Consider the following 26,279-nt stretch of genomic DNA (forward strand, 5'->3'; position numbering starts at 1 on the left):
GTTGGTGCTGACCTTGAAAGCCCTAAATGGCCTCAAAGGCCCAGTAGACCTGAAGGAGCGTCTCCACCCCCATCGTTCAGCCTGGACACTGAGGTCCAGCTCCAAGGGCCTTCTGGCGGTTCCCTCACTGCGAGAAGCCAAGGTACAGGAACCAGGCAGAGGGCCTTCTCGGTGGTGGCGCCCACCCTGTGGAACGCCCTCCCACCAGACGTCAAAGAGAACAACAACTACCAGACTTTTAGAAGACACCTGAAGGCAGCCCTGTTTAGGGAAGCTTTTAATATTTGATGTATTATAGTATTTTAATACTTTTTTGGAAGCCGCCCAGAGTGGCTGGGGAAGCCCAGCCAGATGGGCGGGGTATAAATAAATTATTATTATTATTATTATTATTATTATTATTATTATTATTATTATTATTATTATTATTATTATTGGCCCTGCACATTGATTGCTGGATGCTCCCAGGACAGTATAAATCCCTGGACTTTGGTTTAGGAAAAGGGTCCGTAGAGGAAGAGGGTTCAGGCAGGAAAAGCGCCTTTGAGCTGACTTGGAAGGTGTGAGGAACGAGATGGCCAGCATTTCGAGAGATTCTGGGCTGCAGAAAGGAGAGAAAAACCTAATTTTGGCCAGCCCCAGAGCTGCATTTTAATGTTGGCCCAGGACAACTTTGCAAACATCGAAACCCTGAAGAGTTCTCCTGACCGTGTAGAGAGAGCGCTTCCCTCGGCGGGGAGCAATCGCTCAGCTGGGCTTTGGGGAAGCGACTTTGAGGTTGGCGAGCATCACTTTCAGATAGGTCCGAAGAGGAACCAGCGAGTGGGGCAGGGGGGCCAGAGGGAGACAGTCCATGGGGCTGGGGGCCGGATTATTTGGTACAGCAGAGAGCTGCCTCAAGAAGGGGACCTGCTGGGACCTCACTCACAGCGGCAGGCATCCGGCTGATTTGGGGCCCAAACCACACCAAACCAGGTATATCAGGACAGAGAAAAGGAACTATGGAACTCCCTGCCACCAACTTGGATGGCTTAAAAAAACAACAACGATTTGACAGATTTGTGGAGAAGACTATTGAGGGCTCCATTCACACCCTCACAATTTGTGTGGCTCACTCAGTTTAAGCAATAAACTGAGTGAGTACTTTAAACCTTTTGAGTACTTTAAAAAGATGCCCCTAATGGGAAAGAAGCAAATTTTTTATTAAATATTTTTGTTTGTGAGTGAGTGAGTGCAAGTAATTGCATCAGCGCTAGGTGGCAGCAAATCCTCGTGTCGATGACTCTTCCAACGAGCGTCAGACCAAATTTGAGAAGCCCGGGCATTAAAGCGATTGCTGCCTAAACACTTTCAGACAGCAGAATCCTGGAAGTGTCCGGGACGTTGCGGATGTAAGCCAACCCTAAATTAAGCTGGCATCCCTGGATCCAGGTTAATTCATGCGGATGAATTCATGAAACTCAGTACCTCCAACTGGATTTTGAATAGATGTGTGATTTGTTGTTACTGCGTTGAAATTTATTTCTCGGCAGGTCGTGCTGAGAGCAGCTAGTCGGAACAATGTTTTTAATAGGGCAGGGGGCGCTGGGGATGAGTTTACGGAGCCGGGGTGTGGGTGGCCCAAAAATATTTGGGAACAGGCTGCTTTAAAGCATCTGAGCGACACCTGTGGAAACTGCAAAAAGGTTGAGGATAGAAAGGCAGAACAAATGTGGAGCAAATTATGTAAAGAAAGAGGAATCGTGCACACATGTTAATAATATGTACAGGTGAAACTCGGAAAATTAGAATATCGTGGAAAAGTTCATTTATTTCAGTAATTCAACTTAAAAGGTGAAACTAATAAATGAGATAGACTCATGACATGCAAAGCGAGATATGTCAAGCCTTTATTTGTCATAATTGTGATGATCATGGCGTACAGTTGATGAAAATCCCAAATTAACAATCTCAGAAAATTAGAATATTAAATGAAATCAGCAAAACAAGGATTGCAAATAGAGCAATATTGGACCTCTGAGAAGTAGAAGCATGCATATGTACTCAGTGCTTGGTTTGGGCCCCTTTTGCATCAATTCCTGCCTCAATGCGGCGTGGCATGGATGCTATCAGCCTGTGGCACTGCTGAGGTGTTATGGAAGACCAGGATGCTTTAATAGCAGCCTTCAGCTCTTCTGCATTGCTCAGTCTCATGTCTCTCATCTTTCTCTTGGCAATGCCCCATAGATTCTCTATGGGGTTCAGGTCAGGTCAGGGTTCAGGTCAGACGAGTTTGCTGGCCAATCAAGCACAGTAATCCCATGGGCATTGAACCAGGTTTTGGTACTTTTGGCAATGTGGGCAGGTGCCAAAGTCCTGCTGGAAAATGAAGTCAGCATCGCCATAAAGCTCATCTGCGGAAGGAAGCATGAAGTGCTCCAAAATCTCCTGGTAGACGGCTGCGTTGACCCTGGACTCAATGAAGCACAGGGGACCAACACCAGCTGATGACATGGCTCCCCAAATCAACACAGACTGTGGAAACTTCACACTGGACTTCAAGCATCTGGCATTGTGTGCCTCCCCATTCTTCCTCCAGACTCTGGGTTGTTGGTTTCCAAATGAGATGCAAAAGCTGCTCTCATCAAAAAAGAAATTTGGGGAGCCATGTCATCAGCTCTTTATTAGTTTCACCTTTTAAGTTGAATTACTGAAATAAATGAACTTTTCCACGATATTCTAATTTTCCGAGTTTCACCTGTACAAGGTGCAGAATAGGGATGCGTGACGACTCAGCTGTTTGTTGGGGGGGGCAGTGCAGACCCATGCCTGGTTGTGGGTCCAGCGCCAGTGCTGAGCATCTCTCTCTGGTCTTGTGGCAGGTGAAGGAAGCTATCTCTGTTTGTGTCTCGCCTCCAGCTAGCGAGGGAGGAGCCTGAATTCGAAGGGGCGGGGCACGTTGCCCAGGCCGGTGCATTGGGGCGTCAGGTCGATCTTCGCAGGGGGGACTGTGGGGTGGAGGCTGAAGTGCTGGAGTATAGTGGTGAGGAAGAGGAAGATCTCCATTCGGGCCAGGCCGGCCCCCAGGCAAATGCGCTTCCCTGCAGTGCGAGGAGCAAAGAACAGGGTTTAGAATCCGCACAATACTGGGAAGCGATATAAATAGAAAAGAATGTAAGTTGTTTTTATATGCAACAACAGCAGCAAGAATATTATTGGCACAAAAATGGAAACAAGAAGAATTACTGACGAAAGAAGAATGGAGGATGAAACTAATGGACTATGCAGAATTAGACAAACTGACAGGAAGGATTCGAAATCTGTGGGACCAGAAATTCACAGAAGACTGGCGTAAATTTACAGACTACCTGAAAAGTAATTGTGATGATCAGACTACGTTTGTAGGTTTGCAAGAAGTTTTGTGAGGAGAATTATTGGAACTATTGGATAAAGGGGAGGATGATTAGTTATGATAATTAAAGGCAGTATGAATTTAAGAAATGCATAAGAAGTGGTTAAAACGGTGGATCATCAGAGGGGCTGATGGAAGTCCAAAAAAGATTGTATAAGTGGTGAAGTTTTGTGGTATGTATTATAATTTATATGTTAAAATTAGTAAAAGTTATTATAAAAAAAATATAGAATCTGCACAACCGATTCCCAGAAGGAAGTGTGGAAAGGGGTCAAGGGTGGGCTGGAGAGTGTGAAGAATCCCAGACTCCAGGAATTGCAGAGTTGGGAAGGTCATCTAGAAAACCCCCCGCGAGGCAGGAATCTTGCCCAACGTGGGGTTCAAACCCACAACCCTGAGATTAGGAGTCTCATGCTCTACTGACGGAGCTAATCCAGAGTGCGGCAGCTGGACTGGTGACTGGGAGCGGCCGCCGAGACCACATAACACCAGTCCTGAAAGACCTACGTTGGCTCCCAGTACGTTTCCGGGCACAATTCAAAGAGTTGGTGCTGACCTTTAAAGCCCTAAATGGCCTCAAAGGCCCAGTATACCTGAAGGAGCGTCTCCACCCCCATTGTTCTGCCTGGACACAGAGGTCCAGCGCCGAGGGCCTTCTGGCGGTTCCCTCACTGTGAAAAGTGAAGTTACAGGGAACCAGGCAGAGGGCCTTCTCGGTAGTGGCGCCAACCCTGTGGAACACCCTGCCATCAGATGTCAAAGAAATAAATAACTATCTGATGTTTAGAAGACATCTGAAGGCAGCCTTGTTTAGGGAAGTTTTTAATGACTGAAGTTTGAATGTATTTTTAATCACTTGTTGGAAGCTGCCCAGAGTGGCTGGGGAGACCCAACCAGATGGGCGGGCCAGAAATAATAAATTATTATTACAGTGGTACCTCAGGTTACAGACGCTTCAGGTTACAGACTCTACTAACCCAGAAGTAGTACCTCAGGTTAAGAACTTTTCTTCAGGATGAGAACAGAAATCGTGCGGCGGCGGCGGGAGGCCCTATTAGCTAAAGTGGTGCTTCAGGTTAAGAACAGTTTCAGGTTAAGAATGGACCTCCAGAACGAATTAAGTTCTTAACCCGAGGTACCACTGTACGTATGTATGTATTTATTTGCTATTCAAGCAGATAGGGAGTGTCCAAATGTGGTTCACTGGCCTTCCCCAGTTCTATAAAAATTATGCTTAATGTTGAGAAAGTGGATTGATAAATATCCCTCTCACGTAACACTCTGACTCGGGGACCTCCAATGCGGTTCAGTGTTGGAAGGGACAGGACCGATCAAAGCAAGTCCTTCATGCAGCACATTGTTGAACTATGGAACTCCCTGCCACAAGAGTCCTGGATGGCCACCGACCTGGGTGGCTTGAAAAGAGGATTGGGCAAATTCATGAAGGGAGGAGAGGGATCTTGATGGCTGCCAGCCAAGTTGGCTATCCCCAACTTCCCTGGTCAGAGGCAGCGAGGCTTCTGAATCCCAGCTCTGGTTTCTCCTCACCTGAGCATAAGGCAGCCAGCAAGTCAGTTAGGAGGAGATGGTCTCTTGCCACATCTCCAAACACGACATCGATTGTCATTCATTCACTTGGAAGGTTTAAGACCAAGCAACGTGCAAGCAAAATCACAGGTACGTAAACCATACTGAAAATCCACCTCCCTCAGAGACTCTAGCAGCTGCATGTTGCGCGATAGTTTTTTCAAAATCTTTCATCGCTCTTGTGCAAACTTTGTTTAGCTAAGGACCACTGTTGTGCAAGGCTTCAATAACACACACACGTATATTTAAATCCATACTGCTCATTAGGAACACAGTGGCTTTTCTTGTGCACTTCCTGCGGCACCAGTGGAAGGAAAAGGCATTGGAAGAATGAACATAAAAGAGCATAAGAAGTGCTTGCAGGATCAGGCCAATGGCCTATCAAGTCCTAACAGACACCGCTGGGAAACCTGCAAGCAAGAAGCATTTCCTTCCCCATCAACTTTATGGATGCTGTCCATGATTAAATGGGTGCAAGATATTGGGAAAAATATTATGCTTGAACAATGGGGAAAATTGTGGAAAGAAACTACGTGCTATATTTTGAAAGAAAATTACCTTAAAATACAGCATAGATGGCATTTAACACCTGAAAGAATAGCCAAAATGAATAAAAACTGCGGCGAAGCCTGCTGGTGATACAGCACGGAAAAAGGTACTATGATGCATATATGGTGGAACTGTTTAAATATCAAACAATTTTGGGAAACAATATATAATGAAATGAAAAAAATGCTCAGATACGCATTTAGGAAAACATCAGAAGGCTTTCTATTGGGAATAGTACCATGAACTTTAAAGGAAGAGGATAAGACATTATATTTATACGCAAAAGTAGCCGCAAGGCTATTGATTGTGAAAAATTGGAAAAGTGGTATAATACCGACAAAAACAGAGTGGTTTACCAGATTATTGGAGTATTACAATATGTCCAAAACAACGGGAGAAATCGGAAGGATCCCAAAAGAGAAGATAGAAAAGGATTGGAAGGTGTTTAAAGAATATTTGCAAAATAATATTGAAAAACCGGAACTCCTATTAGAATAAACAAGTTCCGCTATAAATACTGAAATATCAAATAATATGGATAACAATGTGTAATAGAATCAGAAGTAGAAAGTTGGTTTAATAGCGTGTGAAAGAAAGTAATAGAAATGGAAAGAAACTGCAATTGAGTAGATTGGAAGTCTAGCACAGGGTGGGGTGAGGGAGGGTGGTGGGAAAAGGAAGTTTGTGTGGGATTAAATATGGGTATGTATGAATATTTTTAAGCATTGTATGAAATGTATGTTTGTTTGTATATCCTTAATATGTATTATAAATGTATTAATGTTGAATTATCTCAATAAAATTTTTAAATATTAAAAAAACTTAAAAAACAACTTTATGGATGCTGTATTTATGTAACACAAACACAACAGACCAACCGACTGCTCTATTTCTCAAGCATCGTGACACCTCCCTTGTCTTACAGTTGATTAAGGAAGCAACGGTATCGATCCAAACTACACCTTTTTTAAATTTTTGCAACACACCCTGGGACCTTTCTAGGTACCAAACCTCCTCCGAACGGCCTTCCCTCCCTCTTCCGCTTCCCTACCTGGGGCGAAAGGCATGAAGGCATCGCTGCTTTTGAAGGCGCCGTTTTCATCCAGGAAGTTGGCTGGGTTGAAGGCTGTGGGGTCCTTGAACCGGGTTGGGTCATAGTGCACTGAGCTCAGGAGAGGAATCACGTTGGTGCCCTGCGGTGAGATTTGGCAGGGAGAGAGAACGGGAGTTGTTAGGGTTGCGGAAGGAAGAGGGAAAGAGACACGGGAAACGCTGAGAGCCGCTGGAGAGACAGCAGTCTTAATTTTTTGAAGACGGAAGGGGCTTCCAGTCAGATCATGGGCAAAGTTTTTGTTTTACTGACCAGGTTTCCCTCATAAAGGGTAGATCCAAATTACCATATTTTTCGCTCCATAAGACACACCTGACCATAAGACGCACCTAGTTTTTAGAGGAGGAAAACAAGAAAAAAAATATTCTGAACGAAACAGTGGATGTATGATTTTTGTGGCTCATGCTGTGGCCACAGACATGTGATTTGACGGTGAGTTTGGGGTAGCCCAATGCAAAAATCCTGAGGATCCATGTGGATCTGTGCTTTGTAACCATGTTTTTGTGCCATTGCGGCCCCAGGCAACAGTGGGTGCGTGATTTTTTTGGTGCAGGCTGTAGCCATGGACATGCTATGTGATCTGGTGGTGAATTTGGGGTGACCCAATGTAAAAATCCTGAGGATCCATGGGCTTTTACCTCCCCTCTCCCAGGCAGCCTCCTTTACCAGCGTCCCTTATCTCCCTCCCGATCGCTTACCGATCAGCTGTTTCCTTTCAACACTCCCTTCCCTCTTGTTTGCCTTAGTGTCTTTTCCTTAACTGGAGCAGTTTTTTGCTCCTCCTTTTCTTCTAATTTCTCTCCTCATTGCTTTAGTCTTCCTGTCTCCTCTCCTTGCAAGTTCGCGATCTTTACCTCCCCCCTCCCAGGCAGCCTCCTTTATTGCTAGCGTCCCTTATCTCCCTCCCCAATCGCATGCCCATTAGCGGCTTTGTTTCAACACCCCCTTCCCTCTTTCAAAAAAAAAAAAAGAGCATGATCTGCTTTTTGCTCCTGGGCAATTCGGCTCCAGGGACCACGCATTTGCTCCATAAGACGCATAGACATTTCCCCTTACTTTTTAGGAAGAAAAAAGTGCGTCTTATGGAGTGAAAAATATGGGTAAATGGGTGGTGAGAAAGTAAGAACATAAGGAGAGCCTGTTGGATCAGGCCAGGGCCCCACCTAGTCCAAGGTCCTCTTTCCACAGTGGCCAAATACCCCCCAAGAACTTAGGAATGCAGATAGACTGCCCCTGCAGATGGAGGTCCTATAAGAGCATAAGAAGAGCCTGGCTGCTGGATCAGACCAGAGGGGGCCCATGTAACCCAGCATCCTGTTCTCACAGTGGCCGACCAGATTCCCATGGGAAACTCGCAAGCAGGATTCAGACACAAGAGCAACTCTCCCCTCCGGTGGTTTCCAGCAATTCAGAAGTGCTGCTGCCTCCAACTGTGGAGGGCAGAGCAGAGCCATTGACATGCTCGAAGTCAGAGTCTGCATGTTGGGCATTTGGTACTCTCCAGATGTTTCTGAAATCCAGTGGCTGGGAGCCCCCACAGCCAGCATGTCCAATGGTCACAGCATCACAGAACTGGAGAGCTGCAAGGGACCCCAATGTTGAATGGTTTCTTTGAATTTTAGATTCCTTCCTGTTTCACAAGATGTGTATGTCTTTAAGGGCCAGAGCAAATAACATGACCTAGTTTTATAGCTGTGAAGCAGTATAGCAGGTGCTGTTAAAAGTAAAGGTAAAGGGACCCCTGACCATTAGGTCCACTCGCAGACGACTCTGGGGTTGCGGTGCTCATTTCGCTTTACTAGCCGGGGGAGCCGGTGTACAGCTTCCAGGTCATGTGGCCAGCATGACTAAGCCACTTCTGGTGAACCAGAGCAGCGCACGGGAACGCCGTTTACCTTCCCGCCAGAGCGGTACCTATTTATTTACTTGCACTTTGACGTGCTTTCAAACTGCTAGGTTGGCAGGAGCTCACCCTGTTGCGGAGATTCAAACTGCAGACCTTCTGATTGGCAAGTCCTAGGCTCTGTGGTTTAACCCACAGCGCCAGCCGCGTCCCACAGCAGGTGCTGTTAAGTTATGTTAATTAAGCTGTTGGGTATAGTATATAAAGAGCAGCATGTAGCTCTCTCAGTACCCTGGTGGATGGCTTGGTGAATGGGTCACACTTATTGATATAATGTAATTTAGTGTAAAAAGGAGTTTTTGTTTTTGTTATTAAACCAAGCAAAAGTTACTTTTGTGTTTCTTGAATGTGTGGTCTCCCCAGCACGCCTTCTACAGCCCAACTCATCTGCGAAATAGCCAAGACCCAAGGGTCCTCTAGCCCAACCCTGTGAGCTGGGGTGGGAGGGGGAAGTTTGACAGCCAGCACATAGCTGTCAACTTACAGATTTGAAAATAAGGGACCATCAGCCTCGAAAATAAGGGATCAGCAGCCAAAATAAGGGATTTTAGTCACCCAGCAGCCAAATGAAGCCTCAAGCGGTGGTTCCCACAGCGCAGCAACCCGGCAAAGGGGATGCAGCAAGGGAAACCACCGTCACCTCTCCGCTGGGAAGCGCTGAGCAAAGGCGAGTCCCCAGGCAACGCGGCTGGTTTGATTGGCACAAGACATGCAAGCTCCACCCCCCAGTCGTTCTTAGACTCCTTATTGGGTGAGCAACGCAGCCAAGCAACCCAGTTGGAGCCTCCCTCCTCCCTGGCCGGCAGGGAGGGAGGGAGAGGAGCTACTTCCTTTGAAACCCGGGAAATTTAAGGGACATCATCAATCCGGGACAGCAGCGGGACACGGCACTGGGATAAGGGAGTTTCCCGCCAAATAAGGGACGCTTGACAGCTATGATCCAGCAACATCAGGAGGGCCTCTTTGCAGTGAAGGAAACTGGGCGGGGGTTCTTCGTCTTCTGACCTTGGGCAGCAGGAAACCCCTGAAGGGGGTGTCGCGGGTGACGGCGCGAGGGAGCCCCATGGGCAGGATACTGATGTAACGCTGGATCTCGTAGAGGACGGCCTCCGTGTAGGGCATGTGCTTGCGGTCAGCCAGGCAGGGGGGGCGGTCCGGCCCGATCACGTGGTCAATCTCCTGGTGGACTCGAGCTGCAGGGAGATGGACAGGAGGAGGAGGAGGAGGCGATGGTTCTTGAACCCAGGGCTTGAACTCACAATCACAGCAATGCAGGAAACTCCCCTTGCCCCTGACCCCACTGGGAACTGTAGTCCTGCAACATTAGGAGGGCACCTGGTCCCCCATCCCTCCTCGGAGAAGCTGCCAGGTAATGCAGCCGCCGGGACCTTCTGTATGCCAAGCAGGTGTCCAGTGTGCCCAGCCGCCTGTCGCCTGCCTTCTGCCAGCTTTCCTTTTGAAGCATCGTATAATAATAATAATAATAATAATAATAATAATAATAATAATAAATTTTATTTATACCCCACCCTCCCCAGCCAGAGCCGGGCTCAGGGCGGCTAACACCAATAAAATCACAGTAAAAACATAATAGGGGGTGGGGAACCAATTTAAAACACAGGTTAAAATGCAATTTAAATGCAGCCTCATTTTAAAAGTAGCTCATAGATCAAAACCATAAGGGGAGGGAAACATAAGGGTCAGACTGAGTCCAAACCAAAGGCCAGGCGGAACAACTCTGTCTTTCAGGCCCTGTGGAAAGATGTCAAGTCCCGCAAGGCCCTGGTCTCTTGTGACAGAGCGTTCCACCAAGTTGGGGCCAGTACTGAAAAGGCCCTGGCCCTAGTTGATACCAATCTAACCACCTTGCGACCTGGGACCTCCAAAATGTTGTCATTGGTGGACCTTAAGTTTGGGCTGCAGGGAACCAGTCTAGACCACGGGTTGACCAGATACTTAATGGACACGTGAAGTGGAGAGTAGTACAATTATTGTCTATCTGCAAGAGGCCACACTGTGGGCCTGTTGGTGAGCGAGATAGGCAATGAGCTGCAATGGCAACGGTTCCCTTCCTCCCAGGTTGCACTTCTACGTGATCACAACAAGCCAACGGGAGTTGCCGCCACGACCAACGGCCGACATGCGCCGCTCCAAAAAGCCGCCACGCCTGCAACGGGACACTCCGGAGCCAGCCCTGGGACGCGCCGCCCAGGAGACGGCAGAGGGGGGCCGGCAGTGGAAGGAAGCGCCAGAGCCCCGGGAGGAGGCGGAGGACAGCGGGGAGCTCCATGCAGGAGGTCCGCAGGTCAAGGTGGGCCCCGGGCCCCTCCACACATCCCCGCTATTCCCACCTCCTGCCTCCGAGGTGGCCGCCGCCCAGACGCAGCCCAGCAGCATGGTGCATTGGGAGGGCCCCAAATGGTCATCCGGTCCACCCCCACCCTCCGCAATGTGGGGATCGCAGCTCCCCCCCTCACCTGCCACTTCGGGGTGCTTCATGAGGATGAGGAAGCTGTAGCGCAGGGTGGTGCTGGTGGTTTCGGTGCCCCCGAAAAACAGGTTGTGGCAGGTCATCACCAGTGTCTCCGTGTGGAAGTAGCTCAGAGGGTCTTGCTTCTCCTGAAAGAGAGCAGAGGGGAGGCTGCATTTGCAAGGATGGATTGCGGATGGTGTTCTCCTGCGGGGGGAAAGCTTGGCTCCCCCCTCCCTTGTGATGTTGCAGCCCCCTCCAATTCTGCAGTTCTCTGATTCTATATGCCCACTCAACCGCTTTGATTGGCGGAACTGGCGGGGCTACGGGCGCCACGTAACTCCTGTTCCGCACATGCAAGAAATCGGTCTGTTAGTGTGGCAGCACCTGAACTTTGGAACTCCCTGCCGATTGACACCAGGCAAGCACCTTCTCTGCACTTGTTTAGGCAAACCGTACCCAGATGTTTAGAGGGATGCGGGTGGCGCTATGGGTTAAACCACAGAGCCTAGGACTTGCCAATCAGAAGGTCGGCGGTTTGAATCCCCGTGACGGGGTGAGCTCCCGTTGCTCGGTCCCTGCTCCTGCCAACCTAGTAGTTCGAGAGCATATCGAAAGTGCTAGTAGATAAATAGGTACTGCTCTGGCGGGAAGGTAAACGGCGTTTCCATGCACTGCTCTGGTTCACCAGAAGCGGCTTAGTCATGCTGGCCACATGACCCAGAAGCTGTACACCGGCTCCCTCGGCCAATAAAGTGAGATGAGCGCCGCAACCCCAGAGTTGGCCATGACTGGACCTAATGGTCCCTTTACCTTTTACCCGAATGTTTAGAAATCCGATCCAATGCTATTTTAACTTTTACAATGTCTTAAACTATTGCTGTTGATTTTTAAAAAACTACCGTATTTTTCCGTGTATAAGACTAGGCTTCCCCCCCTAAAAAACAATGCCCAAAATTTGGGGGCATCTTATACACAGATAGATTCCCCATTTTCTTAAATCGAAGTCTCCGAAAACAGTGGGGTGGGTCTTATACATGGGGGAGTCTTATAGATGGAAAAATACGGTAATAACTCTATTGTTTCTTTCTTTTCTTTTTTTTGTAAACCACTTGGAAGTTTGCTTGGTTCCTTTTTCAAAACAAGGTGTGCATAAATTTTTACGAATCAAATAAATGAATAGTAGACAAGGCTCTGATAGCCTACTGGAGACCTCAGGGCAGGGGATTTACCCCAAACAAATTGAGCAGCAGGGGTGATGGCTGGTGGCGGCTGAAGGCCTTTGGGTGCTGGGGTGGGTGGGTGTCCTGCGGGCAGATGAACCCCCCTTCCTGGTGGTACCTGCTCCATGCGGATGAGGAAGCAGTCGATGAAGTCCCGCGGGGCATCGGGGTCCAGATCCTTTTGGTGGCACCGAATGCGCTCTGCGATAAACTGACGCAGTTTCTCAAAGTTGCGGAAGATTTGGTGATGGGGCCCCGGCAGGAGGTCCATGAGGCTGGGGAAGATGTTGTAGAGCTGGGGAAACGGGGAGAAGGAGAGGTAGTAGTAGTAGTAATAATAATAATATATAATAATAATAATAATAATAATAATAATAATAATAATAATAAATGAAATTATTTATGCCCTGCCTCTCAGTTTTATGATTCTATGATCCTACTTTTATTTGATGTGACATTTGTTATCATACTGTGTCATGTTATAAATAAAAAGCTAAAGGGACCCCTGACCATTAGGTCCAGTCGTGGCCGACTCTGGGGTTGCGGCGCTCATCTCGCTTTACTGGCCGAGGGAACCGGCGTACAGCTTCCGGGTCATGTGGCCAGCATGACCAAGCCGCTTCTGGCGAACCAGAGCAGCGCACGGAAACGCCGTTTACCTTCCCGCTGGAGCGGTACCTATTTATCTACTTGCACTTTGGCGTGCTTTCGAGCTGCTAGGTTGGCAGGAGCAGGGACCGAGCAACGGGAGCTCACTCCGTCGTGGGGATTCGAACCGCCGACCTTCTGATCGGCAATCCCTAAGCTCTGTGGTTTAACCCACAGTGCCACCCGTGTCCCTTTCATGTTATAAATAAATGTAGGTAAATAATAATAACCCCAATGGGAGCTGCCTCACTCTCACAGAGGCAATTTGTTGGAACCTTGGAAGTGACAGTCATTTTCACCCAACATCAATTTTCCTTTGGAGTCAGGTGGGGAAAAGAGACCCTGAATGACCTGATTCAAATTTGTTCAGTGTGGGGGTTTTTAAGCAGAGGATATTCCCTAGTTGTGTTTCCTGGCTTGCAGAGGCTTGGACTAGATGACTCTTGTTGTCCCTTCCAGCTCCACGTTTCTGTGAGTTTTAGCCCCAAAGGGGTGGAGAGCAGCCAGTGGGTCTCCTCCGATGCTGGGACCCACCCTCTTCCCAGGCCCCTCCTCACCTCCCCCCAGATGGAGCTCATGATCTTGAAGTTCTCATTGAAGTGGTCCAGGAGGGTGAGGAAGTTGGCGTCTTGGTATTCGTAGCGCTGGCCAAACACCACGGCGCAGATGACGTTGGAGACGGCCCGGCAAACGGGGTTGATGGGGTCGAAGGGAGCCCCTGTGCGGAGAGAGGAAGAGGAGTCCTTATATTTACAAAATATAAGCAAAATATTGCAAATATATATATATATATATACACACACACACACACACACACACACACACACACACACACACACCGTATTTTTCGCTCCATATAACGCACCTGACCATAAGACACACCTAGTTTTTAGAGGAGGGAAACAAGAAAAAAAATATTCTGAACGAAACAGTGGATGTATGATTTTTGTGGTTCATGCTGTGGCCACAGACATGTGATCTGATGGTGAATTTGGGGTGACCCAATGCAAAAATCCTGAGGATCCTGAGCATACGTGCTTTGTAACCACATTTTTGCGCCATTGCAGCCCCCTCCCAGGCAGCCTCCTTTATCTCTAGCGTCCCTTATCTCTCTCCCTGATTGGCAAACGATCAGCAGCTTTGTTTCAACACCCACTTCCCTCTTTCAAAAAAACACACACCAAAAAACCATGATCTGCTTTTTGCCCCATGGCAATTCAGCTCCAGGGACCATGCATTCATTCCATAAGAGGCACAGACGTTTCCCCTTACTTTTTAGGAAGGAAAAAGTGCGTCTTATGGAGGAAAATATACAGTATTTCAAATAAGCACATACCGGTATATATGAAAAAAGGAACAAAAGAGAAAAGAAGAAGATAAGAAAAAAGAAGAAGAAATAAAGAGAAAAGAAGAAGAAAAGTTGGAAGAATTTCTTCCAAATTTATTTTACAAATATCTCAATATGAAAATAATAATAAAATTTCACTGATTGACTTCCATCGCTTACACTGCACTTCCTATATACATTTTAAGCAAGATTGTATCTGTTATTCCGTATTTCCCCCATACAATCTCACACAAATATTCTGATCAATTAGTTTTCTAAATCTTTCATAAATCTATTCTAAACACAACCAAAACCTTACATTTAATCCGTGTCTACATAAATAATCATTTAGACATTTCCATTGTTTCTGGATTATATTTTTTGGGTTTTGTCTTATCGAATCAGTCAACTTTGCTAATTCCAAGTATTTGCATAATTTATTCAACCATTCTTTGGTTGGAACGTAATTTCCAATTATTGGCAATCAACATTCTCGCTGCTGTGGTCGCGTACAAGAAAATATTAATTTTGTCATTCGGGATGTCTCCATTCAAAATTCCTAATAAATATGATTCTGCTCTTTTATTATGTAATGTTTTTATTAGCTTTTTAATTTCCAAGAGGACAAGGAGACCTTGAGGGGGCCAGAGGGGTTTCTTCCTTGGGGGACCTCAAAGCGAGCAGATAAAGAGGTCCTCGCCCACAGCTCCACCCTCCCTCCCAAGAGCATCCCTGGGCCATGTGGTGTGACCAATCCTGGGACCAGCCCTGCCCTTTGAGGGGGTCTCTCTGCATCTAAAAGATGCTCAGCCCTGCCTGCACCCTTCCTGCATCTCTTGCCAGGTGAGAAGAAGAAGAAGAAGAAGAGGAGGAGGAGTTTGGATTTGATATCCTGCTTTATCACTACCCAAAGGAGTCTCAAAGAGGCTAACATTCTCCTTTCCCTTCCTCCCCCACAACAAACACTCTGTGAGGTGAGTGGGGCTGAGAGACTTCAGAGAAGTGTGACTAGCCCAAGGTCACCCAGCAGCTGCATGTGGAGGAGCGGGGAAGCGAACCCGGTTCACCAGATTATGAGTCCACCGCTCTAACCACTACACCATGCTGGCCTGCACCTCAAATCACTGCTCTGAAAAATAGGGAAAGTGGAGGAAAGTGTAGCTTCCCATGCCGTAGAGTGATCCTAAGAATACCTGAAGAGCCTGGTGGCTGGATCAGGCCAGAGGGGGCCCATCTAGGCCAGCATCCTGTTCTCATAAAGAACCAAGGGCTCAAGATAGACTGCCCCTGGAGCTGGAGGTTCCATAAGAACAGAAGAAGAGCTTGTCGCATCAGGCCAAAAGGAGCCCATCTAGTCCGGCATCCATATCTCCAACCATGGAGGAGGCAGAGCAAAGCCATCCTGGTTAGTCGCCATCTCCTCTTCTGAAATCCTCTCCCGCCCACCAAGCAAGGACTCACCACCAGTTTTCTTGAACTCCTGGACCAGGAACTGGGCCTCCTCCTGGATCCGGCCTTCAATGCTGCTCGTTCCCATTCCAAAGTTCTTCAGGGTGTGCAGAGCGAAGCGGCGAAGGACCTTCCACTTCTCCCCATTGGAGAAGGCGATGCCTGTAGGAGTCATGGGGAGCTGTGGGTCGAGGGGGGCATGGAGGGGGGTCTGGGTCGTTGATCTCCCTGCCCAAAGCTGATTTCCTCCCTTCCGCTCCAAGGGGACACCCCAAGACCTTCCTGAGGGGCAGCCCATCTGGAAGTCAATGTGAGGAGGTGGCTTGGGAGGCCATGAAAGCCAGAGGTGGATAATTGATGCCTCCTGCCCATGTTGCTGAACTACAACTCCCCTCCTCTCCCTTTACCCTTGGCTGTGCGGGTTCAGCAACCTCTGGAATAGTAGAATCATAGGGACGCAGGTGGCACTGTGGGTTAAACCACAGAGCCTAGGACTTTGCCGATCAGAAGGTCGGCGGTTCGAATCCCCGCTATGGGGTGAGCTCCCGTTGCTCGGTTCCTGCTCCTGCCCACCTAGCAGTTCGAAAGCATGTCAAAGTGCAAGTAGATAAATAGGTACCGCTCCGGCGGGAAGGTAAACGGCGTTTCCATGCACTGCTCTGGTTCGCGAGAAGTGGCTCAGTCATGCTGGCCACATGACCCGGAAGCTGCCAGCTCCCTCGGCCAATAAAGCGAGATGAGCTCCGCAATTCCACAGTTGGCCATGACTGGACCTAATGGTCAGGGGTCCCTTTACCTTTACTTTAGAGTTGGAAGGGATTCCAAGCTTCATCTAGGACAAACATCTGCATTGCAGGAATCTCAACAAGCATCCATGGCAGATAACCACCCAACTTCTGCTTAAAAACCTCCAAGGAGAAGCCCCAACAATAATGGAATGGCACAATAAACTATAAGAATTTGCTGAAATGGCACAGTTGACAAATAGCCTGAGAGGCAATTCAAAACAAAAATGTATGGAAAAATGGGATAGGTATAAGATATATGTTCAAAAATATAGTAAAGGTTTGCTATCTATGCTAGCATTCGATTGACGTTGGAGAGAAATTGAGTTGAGAAACAAGATTAAGGGTACATATTGATATAGGAATGTATTTGATAAAATGTAAAGAAATAGACAATAATAAGAGTACATTCATTTGTAAAAAAAGAATATACAACGAGATTGATAGGAAGTCCGTAGTGTTGGTACAAATATTATTTTGAAACGGCTTTATGTCTTTGTTTCTTTCCTTTTTTCTTTCTTTCGGTACATAAATTTGGTATATAAACTTTGTATACATGTTGGAAATTATATTATAATATGCCCTGTAATGTAATATGATAATGTATACATATGTGACATAAGAACGTTAATAATTTTTTTTAAAAAACCCCTTCAAGGAAGGAGAGTCCACAACCGCCCGAGGGAGACCCACTGTCAAACAGCTCTTACTTTCAGAAAGTTTCCCCTGGTGTTTAGTCAAAATCTTCCTTCCTGTAACTTGAAGCTGTGGGTTCGAGTCCTACCCTCCAGAGCAGGAGGAAACAAGCTTGCCCCCTCTTCCATCTGATAGCCCTTCAGATATTTGAAGATGGCTATCATCTCTCTTCTCAGTCTCCTCTTTTCCAGGCTAATCCTACCCAGCTCCTTCAACCGTTCCTCATCAGGCTTCGTTCCCAGACCCTTGACCATCTCAGTTTCCTTCCTCTGCACACGTCCCAGCTCGTCAAAATCCTTCTTAAATTGTGGTGTCCAAAACTGGACACAGCATTCCAGTTGTGGTCTGACCAAGGCAGAAGAGAGTGGGACTATAACTTCCCTTGATCTGGACACTAGACTTCTGTTGATGCAGCCTAGAACAGCAGTAGCTTTTTTTTGTTGCTGCATCACACTGTGGGCTCATGTTCAGCTTGACCCTGAGATCCTTTCCACAAGCCAGGTGTCCCCAGTCATTGATGAACACCCTGGGGCTGACCCCTCTTTCACGTCCTTCTGGTAAGAGTTGTTTGAGAGCCAGACAGAGGTTGCCTGGGGTGTGTGTGTGGGGGTGGCGGCAGAAGTCCGGGGCTGACCCTCCCTGGAGATATTTCAGCAGAAGGTGGAGAGAGATATTTTGGAGATGTTGGGATGGCCAGATCCTATCTTGCAGACCCTGCGCTGAGCTTGGTCCTAGACATCCCTTTTAACTCTATCCCATTGCTGTCTTTACCCCTCTGGCTGCTGGCACTGAAGTGACCTCCTTAGCTAGCTGACCTTTGGGGTGGGGGCCGTCTTCTTACCATTGCCCCTGGTGAAGCGATAGAAGACTGGGAAGTCGCCACGGCCGCTGAAGTCATCCGCCTGGTCCACCAAGGCCTCCTTGACTGCCTGGTATCCGCAGAGGACCACGCAAGGCAGTGAGCCCAAGTGGATGGTGTAGATGGGGCCATAGCTCTCGCTGAGCTGCAAAAGAGAAGGACAGGGCACAGGATTTGAATCACAGAATCATAGGAACATAAGAGCCTGGCTCCTGGATCAGGCCAATGGCCCACCTGGCCCAGGATCCTGTTCTCACAGTGGCCAACCGGATGCCCATTACGCAAGCAGGATTTGAGCGGCAGACCCCTCTCCCCTCCTGTAGTTTCTGGCAACTGGGGTTCAGAAGCATTGCTGCCTGAAAATGATTTACAGATGTTATTTAACTCCCAGGCGCTTTGGGTTAAACCACAGAGCCTAGGACTTGCCGATCAGAAGGTCGGCGGTTCGAATCCCCGTGACAGGGTGAGCTCTCATTGCTCAGTCTCTGCTCCTGCCCACCTAGCAGTTCGAAAGCACGTCAAAGTGCAAGTAGATAAATAGGTACCACTCCGGAGGGAAGGTAAATGGTGTTTCTGTGCGCTGCTCTGGTTCGCCACATGACCCGGAAGCTGTACGCTGGCTCCCTCGGCCAATAAAGCGAGATGAGAACCGCAACCCCAGAGTCGGCCACGACTGGACCTAATGGTCAGGGGTCCCTTTACCTTTAGACTTGCTAAAATGTATAAGGCTGAATCAGATAAATGCTGGAGACACAATGAGGCTGAAGGTACGTTCTATCATATGTGGCGGATTTGTTATTGGAAAATAATTTATAACGAATTGAGAAAAATGTTTAAAAGTACTTTTCCAAAAAGACCAGAGTCCTTTTTTCTCTCTCCAAATCCTTTATTATTTTATTCTCATAATATACATTTTTTACAACAAACAACTCCAAAATAAACAGACAACTCCAAAATAAAATCATACGTTACAAAACCACAAGTCTCATGTTTTCATTTACACTGATCTCCTCTCCGATACTTTTACTTGATATTTCTTGCTGCTTTCTGCTTTCCTTATAGAATCTTTATAAAAATTTAAATCTCTTAAATCCTATACCAATCTTTTAACAATTTCAATTAATCCCTTCGCCTCCCTCCCCCACAGCCCAGTACTACCCTCCACCCGTGTGCAATCTTCTTTACATACTATTATTTTTGTTATCGTTGCATTATTCACTTTATTTGTTATTCCATCCTTAATATATTATTATCCTATCTCCTTGCGCCTTTTAAACTTTTGCATATTAATTTTTAAGCTCCAGCACCGACTTTTTTCATGTATTCCTTAACACATTCCCACAGAGTCCTTTTCGTTGGGGATAATTCAGATGGAAATTCCGAATATTCGTTTAAAGAAGAATGAAAAGTGTTTAATGGGTGAAAATTGTGTACATTTGAAAACATTGGCAGCATGAAGATAAATACAACAGGGTAAATAAGTTTTGATGGATGTTAAAGTGGAATATTGAATGGCTTAGTTTATGTAAAATATGCAGGGATCTATGGCATGCAAACTGAACCATGGAAGGAGAAGAGGGGAAGTCATTGATATTTGAAGGTTGTTGAAATGAATAGTCTAAAATGTAAAATACAAAAACTTCATAAAAATTATATATATATAAAGAAACATCACTGCCCCCAGTTGTAGAGCTGGAAGGGACCCCCCCCCCAACTCCAACTCTGCAATTCTGTGATTCTATGATGTGATACTTGATTGTGATGGGAAATTCGATGCAACAAAACACCAACGGTGGGAACTGCAAAGGATGACATTATTAAATTCCTATGCCACCCTTCATCTGAAGATCAAAAGGCGGTTTGCACTTTAATAACAGAAAAAACACACACCATCATAACGTGCGAAAACGATAATCCTTTTTTTTTATTGGTTTTAATTCATTTTGCTACATCCAACATTAAAACAAGTGAAGAAATAAACATACATAACACATACATACAAAAAAGGAGTACATAAATAAAAGAAATAATAATAAAAAAAACAAAAGAAAAAACATCACCTAACATAAAACACCAACTAACTAACTTACATTAACTAAATAACACACAACATTAATTGACTTCCCTTCATCTCGGTTTCAGAATATATTATATGATTTTTTATCTGCAGTTTCTTTTCCTCAAAAGACTCTTTACGTCACAAGTGTTACGTCACACCTACTGTGATTTTTAGATTTTTTACCTCTGTTTCCATGTATGTCATAAATTTATTCCATTCTTTATTAAACTTTATGTCTTTTTGATTTCTTATTTTCTGTGTCATTTTTGCCGGTTCTAAATAATCAAATAGTTTGGTTTGCCATTCGTTTATAGTTGGGTTTTTTGATGTCTTCCAATTCTGCGCTATTAGAGTTCTGGCAACCACTGTCGCATACTGAAAGAGTGTTTCGTCTTCCTTTTTGATTTCCTCCCCAATTATCCCCAGCAGAAAGGCTTCGGGTTTTTTTTATAAAGGTATATTTGAGGATTTTTTTTTAATTCATTGTAAATACATTCCCAGAATTTTTTGATAGGCTCACACAACCACCACATATGATAGAAATCGCCCTCCTTGATCTTGCACTTTCAACATAATTTATCAACGTGCGAAAACGATAATCCGAGTTATCAGGTTCTTTGATCTTAATTTCACTGCTCCTACCATCTCCACAGAAGGACACTGACAGCTCCGGCTCACCTGGGATTAATCTTTAACGAAAGGCCCAGATCGCATTTCTTGGCCCAGAAGCTTCTGTTGCTCAACCCTAATTGCTCAAGGTAATACTTCTTCTCGGATTACACGGACTCACCCATCTCTTCCAGATTTCACCCTGTTTTGGCAGGACTAGAAAGTTGTTGTGATGCCGCCCAGGGTGGCTGGGGCAGCCCAGAAAGATGTGTGGGGTATAAATAGTGAGATTATCATTATGGAACAGGACATCCCTATTTTCATCAGAGAAATGTTGGAGTATGGTCACCAGACGTCCCTGTTTCCAGGGGACAGTCCCCCGATTTACAAATCTGTCCCTGGACAAAATCCATCCCCGGAATGGAAAAAACTTAATATGGAGTCTAAATGGCCGAAATATTGGGAAATTTTAGAAGAAGAAGGGGATATATTGAAATTGCAGAGTTATGAGAAATTGAAAGATAAAGTGCGAGACTGGCTCCATTATTATCAAATAATGGAGGTTTTTAAGTTAGACAGGAAAATTGGGTTCCAGGTGGAAAAATCAAAATTGGAGACAGAATTGTTAGAATCCAAAACTAAGAACTTGTCAAAAATGTATAACTTGCTGTTGGAATGGAATACACAGGATGAAACAGTTAAATCAGCTATGATCAAGTGGGCACAAGATATTGGTCATAATATTATGTTTGAGGACTGGGAGCGGTTGTGGACCACCGGTATAAAATTTACGGCATGTAATGCCTTAAAAGAAAATATTATGAAAATGATTTATAGGTGGTACATGACTCCAGTCAAGCTCGCAAAAATTTACCACTTGCCTGATAATAAGTGTTGGAAATGTAAAGAGACTGAAGGTACATTCTTTCACCTTTGGTGGACATGCCCAAGGATTAAGGCTTTCTGGGAAGTGATTTATAATGAAATGAAAAAGGTATTTAAATATACCTTCCTGAAGAAACCAGAGGCCTTTCTCCTGGGCATGGTTGGTCAATTGGTGTCAAAGAAGGACAGAACATTTTTTATGTATGCCACAACAGCAGCAAGAATACTCATCGCAAAGTATTGGAAGACAGAAGATCTACCCACCATGGAAGAATGGCAGATGAAGGTTATAGATTATATGGGACTGGCAGAAATGACCGGCAGAATCCGAGACCAGGGAAAAGAGACGGCGGAAGAAGATTGGAAGAAATTTAAGGACTATCTTAAGAAACATTGTAAAATTATTGAATGTTAGAACGATGTTGATTCAGAAATTAAGTGGTTATAAGCTGTAATGATTATGTAATCAAGAAAAGAAAGGTCAAAAATTATATAGAAATTAGGGGAAGGATTTGCTGAATTGAATTAATTAGAGAATGGAATACAGAAAGGGGAGGTATGAGGAGGTCGGGAAAGTAAGTTTTATGAATATAAGGGATTGAAATTATACTTGTTGTTGTATGTGTTTTGTATGTATTTTTACTGTTTCTGTTTTTTGTTTTTTCTATTTTATATAAACTTTTAAAACTTTAATAAATATCTTATAAAAAAAAAATCCATCCCCGGAATGTCCCCGGATTTCATTTAATGTCCCCGGATGTATATTTGAAGTGTTGTAGATTTATTAGTAGGGAATGAATGTTGCATGATTGGTTCAACGGCACAAGACACATCATATGGGGACTTCTGGCGAGGCAAAATGGTGGGCGCCATGGCAGCAAGCAGCTCCTGAAGTCAGCCAGAGCCAACTGCGCTACCAGGCTGGCTCCGGGCTGCTGAGACTGCCCCTGCCACCGCTGAGGGGGAACCAGGGACGCCCAGTGCGTCAACTGGGGGAACCACTGACCCCCCATGACCCAAATTGAGCTCAGAGCGAGAGCACCTGGCTACCCGGCCGACTGCCCAGTGGCGCTCCGGCGCCAGGAAAACCCTGGAGATGACGCAGGGAGAAGGAGGAGAGGAGAAGGCGAAGGAAGAGAGAGAAAGAGGAAGGAGAAAAAAGAGGGGAGCCCCGACCTTGTCGCGTCGCTACTGAGGAGGAGAGGTAGGAGAGCACCGGAAGGGCAAGGACACGCGGCTGAGCCCAGGCGGACCCGAGCCTACTCCATAGTGGCTGGCATTCCAAGAAAGCAGGCTGGGACCCAGAGGAAGGCCGCGCGACAGAGGAGACCACAGAAGAGAAGATATTACTTCTTCTTTTTTAAAAAATAACTTTTTTAAATAACATTTTTTGCCGTGGTGAGACTCTTTACAGGGTCCTTGCCGCAGGATCACATTCATCCAGTGCTTTACCAACTGCACTGGCTCCCGGTGGAGTACAGGGTCAGGTTTAAGGTGTTGGTTTTGACCTTTAAAGCCCTATGCGGCCTAGGACCCACATACCTAGGGGGCCGCCTCTCCTGGTATGCCCCACGCAGGACCTTAAGGTCCACAAATGACAACACCTTGGAGGTCCCAGGTCGCAAAGTGGTTAGATTGGTCTCAACTAAGGCCGGGGCCTTTTCAGTACTGGCCCCGACTTGGTGGAACGCTCTGTCTCATGAGAGCAGGGCCCTGCAGGATCTGATTTCTTTCCGCAGAGCCTGCAAGACAGAATTGTTCCGCCTGGCCTTTGGCTTGGACTCAGTCTGACCCATATGTCTCCCTCCCTTTATGTGATCTATGGGCTACTTTTAAAATGAGGTTGCATTTTAAATTGCATTTTAACCTGTATTTTAAATTGGGGTCCCCCCCCTTTATGTTTTTACTGTAATTTTTACTGGTGTTAGCTGCCCTGAGCCTGGCTCTGGCCGGAGACAGCGGGGTATAAATAATAATAATAATAATAATAATAATAATAATAATAATAATAATTCTCTTTAAAAAAAAGTGTCCCCAATTCTTTGAAAAAAATCTGGTAACCTTATGTTGGAGAGTATGCCATCCTGGCCAGTAGCCATCAATAGCCATCAACTGGAATGGGAAACTTGCAAAGTCAGAGGGGATGTGATGCACACTTGGAGGGCTCCATGGGGCTGCTTCACAGGTACCTCTGCCTCCCCATTGCCCTGACTGTGAAGTCCGACTGGGCAATTAATTCCACAATTGCCCAGACCGGATACATCAGCTAGTCGGCTGTTTAGCCAGGATTTAAGTCATGAAAAGGAAGATTTCCCCAGCTGATTATGCTTCCCAAACCTCTTTTATCTAATCCCAGATGCTGACTCACTTTCCAAATGATGAGGGAAAAGGTGGGTGGGGGACAAATCGACTCCCCTTCCCCATTGTAGAGAAATGATGCCGGCCTGTCGCCTTCTGGTAATGGTAGCCAAGATGGGCCACCTCTGCCACAGTTGGAAGACCTCTGCCAACTGTGGAAGAATGGCAGATGAAGATGATGGACTTTATGGAGCTAGCTGACCTCACTGGAAGAATCCGCGACCAGAAAGAAGAGGACTATCAAGAAGATTGGAAGAAATTTAAAGACTATTTGAATAAATATTGTAATATTAAAAATTAGAAGTTCCCTGAAAGTACCAAACAGGCCTAGGATTAAATTAGGAGTTAGTTAAATGAATGAGATTTAGAATGTTAAGAAAAGTTAGGAAATCTGATTATAATTGGAATATTGTCTTTGAATAATGATACTGGAAAACTGTTACATTCAGATAGAAGGAAATTCAGATGGGAGGGACTAGAGGAAGTCAAACAAGATGTTTATGAGGCTGGAAGTTTAATTAATTAACTAATTTGTGTTGTTTATGTGTTTGTTGTTATATTTTCTGTTTTTATTCGTTTTATTTGCTCTATTTGTTCTTTTATTTTTGTTTTACTTGTTTTACAGTATGTGTTATATTTGTATGAAACTCAATAAAAATTATGGGGGGGGGGGAGATGGACCACCTCTGCCTGCCCCTGGTATTTTGAGCCATGGCTTGGCTGTAGTTACTGAATGGGGTGCAGAATCAAAGAATCGTAGCATTGTAGAGTTGGGAGCAGTGGCGTAGCGTGGGTTGTCAGCACCCGGGGCAAGGCAAGTAATTTGCGCCCCCTAACCCGTGGATTTGCGCCCCCTAACCCATGGATTTGCCCTAACCCCAGATGTTGCGCCCGGTGCGGCCGGCCCCCCCTGCACCCCCCACGCTACGCCACTGGTTGGGAGGGACCCCAAGGGTCATCTAGCCCAACCCCCTGAAATGCAGGAATATCAGCTAAAGCATCCCTGACAGGAGCCACTCCAACCTAAACTAAAGACCCTCCAAGGAAGGAGACTCCACCTCCCTCCACAGTCGAAGAGCTCTTACTTTAGTCAGAATCTCCTTTCTTGTAACTTGAAGTCACTGGTTCGAATCTTACCCTCCAGAGCAGGAGAAAAGGAGCTTGCTCCACCTTCCATGGGACAGCCCTTCAGATATTTGAAGATGGCTCTCTCTCCTGTCTCCTCTCCCCCAGTTTGAGCAGCGGCCTGGCTGTAGTTACGGAAAGCAGGAGGCAGTCCTCCCACGCGGAGTGTCCCAGTCTTCATGACTTCACAACTGCTGGCACCGAATAAAATCCATGTCTCGAATTGTACTCTGGCTGTTTTGCAGAGCCAGAGCGACCCCCTGCAAGAGGCCCTGGGCTCTATGGGGGAAGCTCTTGCGGCTAAACCGGTTTCACAGGTGTTTGGAGTTGCTGGGTCGGCCGTGAATGATGACAGGTCTGGCGTTTCGCTCAAGCACAAAACTCAAGCATTTAAGTTACCCCTGGAAATAAAGAGGAAATAAAGAGAGAGAGAGGGGCTGTCTCTTACCTTTTCCAGAGATCGGTGCATTTCTTTGGGGTCTAACTGGAAGAGGTTGCCTACGAAAGGCAGCGGGGCTGGGCCGGGGGGCATCTTCCCAATTTTCCTGCTCCCGCGTTTCCCATTCAGGTACAAAACCAGGCAGGAAAGGCACAGCAGCAGCAACGCTGGGGTGGTTGCCCCGCTGAGGTCCATGGCTGCAGAGAGAGGATGAACTGGACTTTCCCCTGTGCAGTAAATATATGGGTGCGTATATATTTCCCCCTGTATTTTACTCCTGAAGTTGACGGCTGTTTACCATCCTGCTCGGGCCTGGAGCCGTCTCTCCCCCGCAAGGCTGTAGGGAAGGTCTGGCAGGGAGCCACGCAGCCCGTCCGGCTTTCCTGCCCCCCAGCAGGACGTTGTTGTAAGTCAGCCAAGCCGGTGGGGAAAGGCACCCAACTCCAGCTTCAGCTCTCTCTCTCTCTCTCGACTTTGAGATATACTCGTTTACATTCCCACCTTCCAGCTGCCAAAGCAGGATTTTTGAGTCATGCACACTTTGCATGTTACGGCTCGTGATGTCCTGATAGACTTCTGGTTTTCATTTCCCCTGGCTTTCCACTTCCCAGTTTCCCCATTTTGGCCCCATTTCACAGGCCCCGCCCAGACCCTGGAAAGCTTAAGAACACCAGGAGAACTTGACTGCTGGTTCAGGCCAAAGTGTTATGTCCAGCATCCTGTTCCTACAGTGGCCAAATGCCCCTCTCCCCCCAAGAACTGAAAAACCTAGATAGACTGCCACTGGACCTGGAGGTTCCATGTGC

The 26,279-nt window shown here is 46.4% G+C and overlaps 2 protein-coding genes across 3 annotated transcripts in view; both read right to left on the minus strand.

The window, feature by feature from the left end:
• Positions 1–26,279, minus strand: part of LOC310768730 (cytochrome P450 2F3-like) — a 182,172-nt gene that overhangs the window by 83,711 nt on the left and 72,182 nt on the right. The window lies entirely within an intron of this gene.
• LOC310768746 (cytochrome P450 2F5-like) lies at positions 1,153–25,940 on the minus strand. Of its 2 annotated transcripts, none has more exons than XM_083627483.1 (9): positions 25,483–25,940; positions 17,981–18,143; positions 15,671–15,820; positions 13,440–13,600; positions 12,353–12,529; positions 11,019–11,160; positions 9,547–9,734; positions 6,579–6,720; positions 1,153–3,080 (listed from the first exon to the last, which is right to left on the minus strand). In XM_083627483.1, the coding sequence occupies exons 1-9, from the start codon at positions 25,666–25,668 to the stop codon at positions 2,899–2,901; spliced, it is 1,491 nt and encodes a 496-aa protein (XP_083483609.1). In that variant the 5' UTR covers positions 25,669–25,940; the 3' UTR covers positions 1,153–2,898. The 2 variants fall into 2 exon arrangements, with proteins under 2 accessions (XP_083483609.1, XP_083483610.1); XM_083627484.1 differs by having other exon boundaries at positions 15,671–16,125; positions 17,093–18,143; positions 25,483–25,939.

Source organism: Podarcis filfolensis, assembly GCF_964270895.1.
Source record: "Podarcis filfolensis genome assembly, chromosome: 8".
Lineage (NCBI taxonomy): Eukaryota > Metazoa > Chordata > Lepidosauria > Squamata > Lacertidae > Podarcis > Podarcis filfolensis.